A 12,930-nucleotide genomic window follows, 5' to 3' on the forward strand; every position below is an offset into this window, starting at 1 on the left:
ACGTCTTCTCTAGGTCGATAAACATCATGTGCAAATCCCTCTTCCTTTCCCTATACTGATCCACCAGTCTCCTCACCAGGTGGATTGCCTCTATCGTCGAGCGACCAGGCATAAAACTAAATCGATTCTCCAAAATGGACACAATTTTCCTCAATCTCCGCTCAACCACCCTCTCCCAAATCTTTATGGTATGCTCAATAGCTTGATACCCCTATAGTTGGTGCAACTCTGAATGTCACCCTTGTTTTTATATAACGGAATCAACGTACTCTACCTTCAAGCCCCCTGCATTCTTGTCGTCTTAAAAATGTCGTTAAACAAATCAGTCAACCACCTTAAACCTGCCCCACCTATACATTTCCAAAAATCCATCGGAATCTCATCAGGCCCCACCACCCTTCCCCTCCGTATCCTACGAATAGCCTTTTTGACCTCCTCAATCTTAAAGCGTCTACAATAACTGAAATCACGTCTCTCATCCAAGTGCTCTAGCTCCCCTAACTCAATGCCTCTGTCCTCCTCCTCATTTAAAAGCCTATGAAAATACTCCTGCCATCTCTTCTTAATATGGACATCCTCCACCAAAACTCTACCATCCTCCCTTTTAATGCACTTCACTTGGTCGAGATCCCGACCCTTTCGCTCTCTAGCCTTATCAAGCCTATACAACCTCGTTTCCCCGCCTTTCTCCTCTGAACCTACATACAAGATCTCAAATGTTGTTGTCTTAGCAGTCGTAACTGCTAGCTTAGCCTCTTTTCTTGCTACTTTGTAGATCTCTCTATTCACCCGCTTCTCCTCTGCATCTTTACTCTCAATCAACTTAACATACGCCCCCTTTCTTCATCTCCACTTTCTTCTTAAATTCTTCATTCCACCACCACTTCCCTTTATACCGTCTTGCTCGACCCCTCGCAACACCCAATACTTCTCTAGTAGTCTCCGTGATGCAACTGGCAGCCCTATCCCACATAACATTCACGTTCCCCCTATACTCCCACACCCTCAATCCCGCTACTTTCTCATCTATCTCCAGCGCACTATCTGGTGTCAAGACACCCCACTTAATTCTAGGCCGACCCTCTTCGACCCTTATCTTCTTGCTCTTCTTGATAATGAAATTCATCACCAAAATCATGTGCTGGGTCAAAAGATGCTCACTCAAAATGACTTTACAGTCCTTACATAAAACTCTATCCTTCTTCCTAAGAAGTAGAAAGTCAATCTAAGTGTTGGCTAACGCGCTTCGGAAGGTAATCAGGTGATCCTCTTTCTTCTGAAAGCTCAAATTCACCACCACCAGCCCAAAGGCCCTCACAAAATCCAATAGAGCAGCTCCCTCATCATTTCTAACACCGAAAACAAAACCTTTATGCACATCTTCATAACTTCCCAGCAAAACCCTAATGTGCCCATTAAAGTCCCCCGCTATAATAATCTTCTCCAAACTAGGCATACTTCTCACCACCTCGTCCAAAGCCTCCCAAAACCTCCCTTTCACCTCCCCCTCCAAGCCTACCTGCGGTGCATAAACACTACACACATACAGTGTAAACCCCCTAATGACCAACTTAATCGTCATCAACCTATCACTGACCCTCTTAACCTCCACCACCTGCCCTCTAAGCTCCCCATCCACTAAGATCCCCATTCCATTCCGACGCTTGTCACTCTCTGAGTACCACAGTTTATACCTATCCACATCTCCTAGCCTTAGACACTACCCACTTAGTCTCCTGGACATACGCAATATTAATCTTTCTCCTCTTAAGAATCTTCACCAGCTCTATGGACTTACCCTGAAGGGTCCTTATATTCCAAGACCCTACCCTCAACCTATCTTCTTTTGCCTCTCGCCTACATCTACCACCCCTCACCGCACTAGCCCTAACACCCGACCTAAACTCCACACCCACCATGTCCCCCTCTTCACCCATACCCAAAACTGCCTCTAACCCCAACCCCCTCGAATATGACCCTGTTCCACCATCAACCCCTACAGCCACCACTTGAGAACCGACAACAAAGCCCCAAACTGACAGACAAACACAACAAAACAACAATAGAAAAGCAGGAAAATAAGAAAACAGTGGGGAAACAGCAGAAACACATAAAATACACTATCCGGCCTAGCAGCTAGAACAACACAACAAATATCTACCAATAAGCGAAAGTAGACAGTCACAACTATAATCACAAGAAACAGAACAATACAAATGAAACGGTGAATAATAACTAGTAAAAGTATATAAATATGAAAGTTGAGATGTCACCGGGGTACTTCTGCGTGCTGATGGTACCGTCAATTTTGATTTCAGAGTTGGTTGCTGAAAATTAGCATCGCCGGAAAGCGGGCAACGAAGCGTCGCTGGCTGTCGTTGGAGAGTCTTCTGGTTATTACCAAATATATGCTCTGGTGGCTGGCTGGCGTCGTACCACCTGATTTGGCCGAAACTGCACCCTTGTACCGTTGTCGTGGTTGAGCCGGTAAAAACCATAATCCCGCCGATGATAGTAGTGACTAGATGGAAAAGACGGGGAAGGGAAAGAGAGAGAAGTAGCTCAAGAGAGCTGGGGAGAAAAAGAGAGAGAAAGAGAGGCAAAGAGGGTACCCTTACCTGTTGTAGGCGTGTCTACGCTAGCGCCGACGTCGGTTGGTCAGTCGAAGAGAGAGAAAGTCCTTTGGGTGAACGTTAATGGAACGTTGGTGGAAGAGAGAGAAAGCGAGCCCCCAAGATTATCCACTCATCTACCACCTGTAAACTATAACAAAATAATACGATGATAGAGATACCAAAACAATACAATTAAACCTAACCTTTGCAAAAGAAATTTCCTCAAACTCGATCGACGTTCATCTACCACTTGTAAACTACAACAGAATAATACGATAATAGAGATATCATAACAATACAACAAAACCTACCTTTATAGATACAAAAAAAAAATTAAGGTTGAGATATCAAAACAATACAATTAAATCTAAACTTTACCTAAAAAAATTTTCAAAGACGATCGATATTTATCTACCACCTGTAAACTACAACAAAATAATATGATAATAAAAATATCAAAACAATACAACTAAACCTAACCTTTACACAGAAAATTCATAACTTAATAATTGAGTAGAAATCACAAAGTTACTCAATACTGAAAGTTTGTTATTCATGATCAATAAACCCAATGTCATAGAAAAGAAAATTTAAAACCTAGAAACAATAAAGTCATATTGTAGATTCAATAATGAAAACTACATACAAACATGAAAAGATGTTTCATTATTCTTGATCAATAAAAACAACGTAATATAAAAGAAAATTCGAAACCTGAAAATTAAACCGATACATTATATTAGAGATCCAATAACAAAACTATTTACAAACATAAAAGGATGATTTGTTAATTATGATTAATAAAATCAAAACTTAATATAAATATAAATTTAAAATCTAGAAATTATAAGGAACTCAATAATAAAGCTATGGTCAAAAAAATTTATTACCCAAATAAAGTATCTGTATAACCTAGAAAAGAATTTTAAAACTGGGGAAAAATGTAATGACTCCTAAATTAAAATATTATAACAAAAGAATAACAGTCCTTACCTAAAAAAACAAAATCTTTTTTTTCTTGGGAAAGTTCACCTACCCTTTTTTTAATTGAAAAAAAATCACGTAGTGCATTTAGTTTTTGCAAGAAATTTTTTTTTGCTTCTTCTTTTAGGAATCTTAGCTTATTTTATGTAAAATAGTGTCAATTTAAAAAAAAAATAGTTAAAACTTTACCTTTTATAGAACTTTTTTTATATAATAATTTCTTTGAAGTTGGATTTTTTTTAACAAAATATTGCCATAAATTTAAAAATTCATCTAAAAATAGAAAATTTTGTCCATTTAATTCTTTTATATATTTATTATAGTTAATATTCAATATCACATTAACATTCAAAATACTCATTTGACTTCTCGAGCGTTATTAATTCTTACACACTTAAATGCCTATTATCAACTTCAATATATTTTTAAAAAAAATATAAAAATAAGAATAGTAGTAACTCTTGCTCAAACCAGTTAACATTGATATTTTGAAACTACAACGTACCTTATTCAAATTTAGTATTTGTTCATTCTTATCTCTATATTTATATTACATGAAATGAATAAACGGAAAGAAAATTAATAATTAATAATAATAATAATAATAATGTAACACGTAAACTACCATCACTGTCAAGGTTTATGGATAAACCAAGATATATTTAAAATAAATATTATTGTTCCAATTTCAAACACATATTAATTTGTCATGCAAACTTCGCATATTATTCAAGAACACCGATAATTAGACGCTTAGGCATGCAAAATATTATCATATGTTATTTTAATTTTTATCTAAATTTAATGATACAAAAACCTTAACATACTTCATATTATAACATTGTCGTTAAACACATACTATAAATTTAGAGCAATTTTCAAAATATCGAAATAAGATTTCATACAATCACAAAATTAAATCATATAAAGAAGATTGACTAAGTGTTACCTTTGATAACAAAATCTCATTTCCATAATACATCATCTAAACTACATCAAATGATTTAAATGTTACCACTTGTAAAAATAATCCTCCACAAAAGAAAAGAAACCACAAACTCAAAATTACGGATCAAACTTCAAACTCCAAATCGTTGTTCATCCGTTTGCTCTCTTTTTTTCGAAAAAGGCTCAAAAATATCCCTGAACTATCTGAAATAGCTCAAAAATACCCCTCGTTAGATTTTTGGTTCAAAAATACCCCTCCGTTAAATATTTTGCTCAAAAATACCTCTCCCTCTAATAGAATTCGGAAAAGGATTAAAAATACCCCTGAACTATCTGAAATCGATCAAACATACCCCTCGTTAGTTTTTTGGCTCAAAAATACCCCTCCCCTTAGTGAAATTCCACCAAGCATGCCACCTAAATAAAAAAAAAAAGAAACCACGTGGCTATGCCACATTACCATCCACATGTAAAATGTTATATTTTTTAATTATATGACATTCCTTTCTTCTTTATTTTTATTTTTATTTTTTTTGCAAAACAGTTTTATTTTGAAAAAAAATATGATCAGTAAAATTAAAAAATTCTAAAAATATTTAAATATAATAAATCAGTATTTTTACTGGATTTAGTTTAACGTTTTTGGAATTTCTTGACATTGGAAAGGTACTAAATAAATTTTGTTAAAGGAGTACAAATTATTCAATTTTTTTCATTATATGATAAACTTTTCACTTAGATTATTAAAGAAAATTATATCCATATTTTTCTAATGATTAAAATATATTAAATGTCATTTACTTTTATGAAAATGAAATTTTCAAAAATTCTAAGAATACTTGATGATTAAACATAAAATTAAAAAAACTATCAACATTCATTGAGTTCAGAAAAAATAAATCAACATCACTGAATATAATCTTTTTATTTAACTCTTTCATCAAGAAGAAAGGAATGTCATATAATTAAAAAGTACTAACATTTTACATGTGGATGGTAATGTGGCATAGTCACGTGATTTTTTTTCTACGAAAAAGGCTCAAAAATACCTTGATGTATTATTCGTTGTATTACTTTCTAACGAAATTTCTTTAGAGGTAGAGGTATGGACTGCATACATCTTACCCTCCCCAGACTTCACTATGTGGGAATACACTGGCTTTGTTGTTGTTGTTGTTACTTCCTAACGAAATTCAAAATCTAATCATACTAACGGAATGAATAATAGTAGAAAGAAATTGTTTCACTTCACCAAAAAAAGTTAGTCAACTTATTATATCGACCTCTAAAATTTCTAGAACATTAAAGTTTAACACATGAAGCACCAGTGCAATAGCATAGTGAATAAATTATAAATACATTGTAGATTGTAACTATAGTTTTAATATTACCACTGAAATGGTTATAACAAAAGATAGAACAAATGTTGAGATGAAAATTGTTAGTTAAAGGCTCTAACTATGAACAGGAACTGGGGAAGAAACATATCATATCACGACTTCACCTCATAAGTCACAACTATACAAAAGAGGTGGTTTCTATGATTAGGAGTTCGAACCATATGACCTCATGATCACATGGCTACAACTTCACTGTTGCACCAGGGATTCCCTAAAAGACAAGATCGACCTAATTCCATTAGGATCATCAAAGTCGAAATATTTTTGAGCCTTTTCCGTAAAAAAAAAATCACGTGACTATGTCACATTACCATCCACATGTAAAATATTAGTATTTTTTAATTATATGCATTCCTCTCTTCTTGATGAAAGAGTTAAATAAAAAGATTATATTCAGTAATGTTGATTTATTTTTTCTAAACTCAATGAATGTTGATAGTTTTTTTAATTTTATGTTTAATCATCAAGCATTCTTAGAATTTTTGAAAATTTCACTTTCAGAAAAGTAAATGACATTTAATATATTTTAATCATTAGAAAAACATGGATATAATTTTCTTTAATAATCTAAGTGAAAAGTTTATCATATGATAAAAAAATTGAATAATTTGTACTCCTTTAACAAAATTTATTTAGTACCTTTCCAATGTCGAGAAATTTCAAAAATGTTAAACTAAATCCAGTAAAAATACTGACTTATTTTATTCAAAATTAAAAGTAACATTAGTATATAATAATTGGTATAAAATAAATTATAAGTAATATTTAAACTATCTGAGTTTGAAAGTACAACAAAAATAAAGTTATCCAAATTTCATGTATTTCATCTCTTCCAATTCCATTTTACTTGGCATATTACAAGTGGGCAATATATCTGGCCGGAAAGCCTTGATATTAACATGCCACGAAGCGTTTTAAGTGGGATCAGCTATCATGCATGACATATCAAAGTTAACCTATGAGGAAAAGACCTATTTCTTCCGGGTGGTTCATCTGCTCAAAAGTTGCAATTGTAATAAGTGCAACTGTAAATTACAAAACTCCTAGTTGGTTGTGTAAGCCACATCTAGTAAAAATTCCAAGAAATGATGATAACATGGAGTGAGCTCCTAACCGTCTTAAATTACTCTAGTGAACCTCCTAACCATCTTAAATTGCTCTCTTTCCCTAAACATATAATTGTGGAATACTTCTCAAGGTGGAGTCTGTTTGGCTGCTATACTTAACCGCATATTCAAAAGACAAAATATTGTAGTCTCAGAAAATATCTACTACACTATCTCTTGAATTAAGACATTATTGTATTTTAGTAATCTTTAAAATAAAAAATAAAAAATGAGATTTGAACTTACATAGGTGTCCTCTGTCTGTGTCTCAACCCAGACTTCTTTTCCATCTCTAATTTTCATATGCGTCTTCTTCCATACCTCTTCACGAGTGGCTGATCTACCAAGAGATGCTTCCTGTAAATGAAGATCGGCATGTGTTGAATGGATGAAATTGGTACAATGTTAGTTGCTTCCTGTTGAGTTACCTGCTGCATAGCAACGGATTAGGCCATGACCAATTTACAAATAACCTACTAATTCCGGAGATTAATTAGGTGGTGGTATTAAGTTCGATTAAAATTTAACCCACCAATTAAAGAAATATGAAGAAAAATTGTAAAAGGATTAATCTATTGACAGATTCAGCTACAAGTCCTAGCAAGTATAGTTAATTTGTAGTTAAATATTTAATTATTTCAATTTCATTATCAATATTTAGAACTTAGAAGTAAGGATGCCTTTTATTCACATATATAATGTTTTATCGCCAATTATAGACCAATACAATACATAAATTTAATGACACGTCAAAACTTTTGATCTACAACGAACTTCTATTGTCTCTAAAATAAAGTCAAGATGCTGAATAACTACTGTTATTGACAAGACCACAGTCCCAACCAGCTCAAATGCAACTACTGTTATTGACAAGACCACAGTCCCAACCAGCTCAAATGCAACAAGACGAAGTAGTCGAACTCCACTCGTTAGACCCAATTCTAAAAGAGGACAGTATAGATCGATACTTAGCTTTTTATTTGGGCTTGTTATTGGGATGAAGTAGATAAAGAGTAGCTATCAACTATCAGTACACAGTAAAGGGCTGGCAGCCCACTTTTTTTTTTTTTTAAAAAAAAACATTGCTACGGTTCAAATAAAAAAAAGTATTATTAAAAAATAATATTTAATCAAAAAGTAAAATAGAAATAAAATGATAAATTAACTTTTGATATTTTAAATTAACTTAAAGTCTTATATGAGTCTCACTTAAATTTTTTTCATAAGTATTTTTTCGAGTAAATTTGTTATATCACTTCTAATTACTTGTTATGTCGTTTAAGACATGTCGGTTAAACTGCTACAATAGTGATTTTACTATATCACCCCTAATTAATTATTATGATCATCTAAGCATTGTACCACTTAAATCATAATAATTAAAAACTTAAGTCATTTTAAAAAGATAATTGACTATTAATGCTGCAAAAGTTTGAACAAGGAGAGTAACGTTTGTTATTTGAAAATTATATAAAAATTATTATAAATTACAATAATTAAAAACTTAAAATATCTAAAAAGTTAAATTTGTTATATATTTCAAGAAAATACGTAAAAATACTATAAATTATAAATAATTAACTGCTTAAAATATTTAAAAGATATAAATTATTTGGTTAACTCTCAAAAATATATCAGTACCGCTCAAATTGGAGTAGAAAAAAGTATTATAAATCACAATAATTAATAATCTAAATTATTTTTAAAATATAATTGATTTTAATGCTACAAAAATTTGGACATTGAGAGTAACACATATTATTTAAAAATTACATATAAAATATTATAAATTACAATAGTTAACAACTTAAAATGCCTCTCAACTTATCATACATACTTACAAATTAGCATCTGTTTGGTATCAAATTTTGAGTATTTACTTTTTAACTTTAAAATACTTAAAATGTAATCGATGTTGCACGGGCCCTGCCTTCCTAGTATGTAAATACATTATTCGCTAATATTTCTTAATGATATCACTAATGTACTTACAGTTGGTATAACTGTCGATGTATAATCTAACTAGTCAATAGTATTTCTAAAAAATCACTAATACATTTTATTTAGTCTAACTATCATAAAAGTTCATAAATCGATATTATTTTAATGAATATATTAAAGGTACACGTTTATTTTACTGTAATTATTGACATATAAATTAATTAATCAATAATATTTTGTAGTGTAGATCTACTTAGTATCATTATCAAACTATAAGACGGTCAATCAATAACATTGTACAAAAATATCATTAATTCACTTCTACTTACTATAATATAAACTGTAAGCCAATTAATTACTAATACTTATTTTTTTCATTATCAAATTATAATTAATAAATCATCAATGTTTATTAAAAATGTCACTTGTACTTATTTTAATTATCACTTTCTAGGCTATTCATTTATATATATATATATATATATAAGAGAGAGAGAGAAAGCAATGTAATATAAAAGTATGAAAAGAAAAAAACAATTTAAATAAATTATCGGGGGTTTAAAAATTGATATCATTTCGGTAAATATATAATAGTTATTTATGAAATATTCAATTTTACATATTTAATTTAGTGAGAGACTTCCGTTGCTTCAGTGAAAAGAAATCATAAAATAATTATATGTGCCGCATCAAGGACTCCTTGGGTAACTTATATTTCATTTTCATTTATTTTTTATTAATACATTGTTGGTACTAACCAATAATAATAATAATAATAATATTTAATTTATTAAAAAAATATTAATTTATGTGTTATTATTTAGCGAGGGAGAGTCTCTCGCCATAGTTAATTTAATATCAGTTTTTTATTATCATCATAATTTAGTGAGGGACTCCTTTAGTGACTTATTTTTCATTTCTATTTATGCTTTGTTAATACATTGCTGGTACTAATCAAAAATAATAATAGTAATATTTTTTTTTTTGAAATATTAATTTATGTGTTATTATTGAGCGATGGAGAGTCTCTCGCTATAATTAATTTAATATCAACTTTTTATTATCATCATAATTTAGTGAGGGATTCCTTGGGTAACTTATATTTCATTTCTCTTTATTTTTTATTAATACATAATTAATAATAATATATTTTTTTTGAAATATTAGTTTATGTGTTATTATTTAGCAAGAGAGAGCCTCTAGCCATAGTTAATTTAATATCAACTTTTTATTACATCGTAGTTTAGTGAGGGACATCCCTCTTTACTTTCTCAAAAAAATTAAAAATTAAAATATTTGACTTGTGCAAGAGACAACGTTGCAAAGTCCCTTGCAATAGTTACATATAATTTGTCCCTCGCTAACCTTGGTAGCTAATAACCAAGTTTTTAGTAGTGTATAGCAACATAATACACAACTCTTTCTCCACTTTACGAACCAACCAATAAAATTCTCTATTTTTTCAGTTTCAAGCAAACCAAAATACACGAACCTTAACTTAACAACAACATACTCCTTCTCCTCCATATACGCAATTTGAAAAAAAAAATAGATGGTGATATTGGAGATTACAAAATATTGCAAAAACTTAAAATAAAAGAGAGAAAAATACACATAGTGAAAGTGTAACTGTGTTTGAAAAGAGAAACAGATACTTACGAGAATTGAAGAAACCTTTTTGAGGAATTTAGGGTTTGTTTATTGGCGAATTTAAGTGAAGAAAATTATATTACACGTAGTGAAGGTGTAATTGTGTGAAAAAGAAGGACAGAGATGATGTTTGTGAAGTTTGTTTTTGGGTAAATTGGAGAGAGGTAATATAATGGAGTGAAAATAGAAAAAAAAGAATAAAACATGCGTGTATAGAGCTAATGGACAAAAAAATGCTACTTTTGCTATAAAATGTAATTTTAAAAAAGTATTGCTATTTATTGTAAGTATGATTTTAAGTTTGTCACTTTCTGCTATTTTTTTTATAAATATAGAATTTACGTAAAAATTATTGAGTTCACCCGAATTTTCGTAGGGTATTTTAGCTCCGCCCCTATGTATAGACATATCTCACTCATCTATTCTATTATTTTATTAGCAGGATACAGATTCTTAAGCGACGAGCTTCCACCGTTTGCTTGATAATGTCCATCTAGCAATACTAGTGACGAGCCAAGGTAAGACAACTGGTCAAGTCTTTGATCCCGACATTTGTTTATGAAAACTTTATGAATGTTTTTTATCTATCTTACATGCCACATGCTAATTTCGAACGCCACTACCTACACATTATTCTTCACCAATACAATGTTAATTATTATATTTTTATCAAATAATTTATTAATACTATCTATTAAAAACACTATTCATAATTATTCAATTATAATCTAATTATGTAAATACTTTTTCATGCAATCCCATCACCTAAATTTTAACCATTCTAAGTTGTTATTCTGAAGGATATTACTAGGAGTCTGGAATAATTTTTGTACATCTAAATTAAACTAGAGACAAATATAACATTTTGGGGTATTACAAGTAGGATACATATTCTTTATCAAACACAACTCAAACATGTTAATTGTCTAAAGCCAAATTAAAAGACGATTTTAAATTTAATTTTTTTTTAGTGAAGTCTATTATTCTAGCTTTGTGAAATACAAAATTATTCATAATTTTTTTATAATCTTTTTTTTTAGTAATTTATTTTTAATTAATAATATAGCCAATTCATTTAATTTTTTGAGGTATAATAATCTAAGTATATTAAAGTTCTCTTAATATTTTTTTTCTTTTATATAAAATATTCACATTTTCTATAAATAATATTCAATATTTTTTTCTTAAAAAATGCATATAACTTATTTTTGTTGTTAGAAAGAGGGGCCTAAAACAAGTGTTCTTTTTTTAAAAAAAGAAAATTAGAGCCAACCCTTTATCTAATTTGTTTATACTTATTATGTAGCCTAAAGTGGAGTATATTTTTATGCCACGTTGAGCACGCTATTTGATTTTAAAGTGTTTCTATTTTTAATAATTTTGAGAGATGCGTAATGCTCACTCATGAATGAGTTGGAACCAGTACCCTCAACTATTGCACTAATATTTCTTCGGTGACTTGAGGAATATCAATTAGATGGATATATATGAATATCACTTTTCGTTTTAGTTTACGTGACACATTTTAATTTTAATTTAAATTTATTAAAAAAAATTGCCATATTTTTAAATCTTAAGACAATTAACTTAACAATTTTTATCTTACAATTAATAATTTATTTTTAATAAAACCACATAAATATTATAATATATTTAAGGACACAAGTTTTCAAAAACTTTATACACTGAATTTGGACCTGGGCTTACCTTAAAAGGAAAAATCAAGAATAATTTCCTAAGAAATCATTTGATTTATAGGATAAGACATAATAATTTTGGATTAAGATAAAATATAAAAGCCCAAAAATTATAGATTTGAATTTTAGCTTCTGTTTGTGGATCTCTATAACAAAGAAAGTCTCCTAGGCTAATACAGTGTCATTTGATTTAAACAGGTTCCATGCTACTCACCATTCCTCGAGACCAAGAAGGAAGTCGAACCGTACTCCGACTACTTCGAATGGAATGCTGCGGGAAAAGGGTTAGACTAATTAGTACTAAAACAAGTAAGAGCCCGTTTGGATAGACTGAAAAAAAGTGGTTGAAAAAAAGTACTTTAAAAGTGCTGAACTTATTTTAAAAATAAACAGTTAAGTGTTTGGATAAAAGTGCTGAAACTGAAAAAAAGTTGTTGATGCGTTTGGTAAATAGTGCTTTTAAGCACTTTTTTTCAATCAAAATCACTGAAATACCCTTGTAGCTGTTAATAATATATAGAGTTGATTATTATAAATTTTTATTGCTAAAATAATTTAAATTAAAATTAATATATATTTTAATATATAT

The 12,930-nt window shown here is 30.2% G+C and overlaps 1 protein-coding gene across 1 annotated transcript; it reads right to left on the reverse strand.

The window, feature by feature from the left end:
• Nucleotides 1–276: 276 nt before the first annotated feature.
• On the reverse strand, nt 277–1,138 carry LOC124886651. The gene is made up of 3 exons (XM_047395529.1): nt 833–1,138; nt 619–698; nt 277–535 (listed from the first exon to the last, which is right to left on the reverse strand). Exons 1-3 carry the CDS (start codon nt 1,136–1,138, stop codon nt 277–279), a joined length of 645 nt encoding a protein of 214 aa, XP_047251485.1.
• Nucleotides 1,139–12,930: the final 11,792 nt, after the last annotated feature.

Source organism: Capsicum annuum, chromosome 8 (assembly GCF_002878395.1).
Source record: "Capsicum annuum cultivar UCD-10X-F1 chromosome 8, UCD10Xv1.1, whole genome shotgun sequence".
NCBI classification, from domain to species: domain Eukaryota; kingdom Viridiplantae; phylum Streptophyta; class Magnoliopsida; order Solanales; family Solanaceae; genus Capsicum; species Capsicum annuum.

What these genes read in the sequence shown, in the direction of transcription:
- LOC124886651 (XM_047395529.1), bottom strand. Translation starts at nt 1,138, where the DNA reads ATGATTTTGGTGATGAATTTCATTATCAAGAAGAGCAAGAAGATAAGG. An exon ending in TGGAGATGAAGAAAGGGGGC is followed by an intron (nt 699 to 832) that starts GTATGTTAAGTT and finishes TCTTGTATGTAG; the next exon opens with GTTCAGAGGAGAAAGGCGGG. An exon ending in AGGGTCGGGATCTCGACCAA is followed by an intron (nt 536 to 618) that starts GTGAAGTGCATT and finishes GTATTTTCATAG; the next exon opens with GCTTTTAAATGAGGAGGAGG.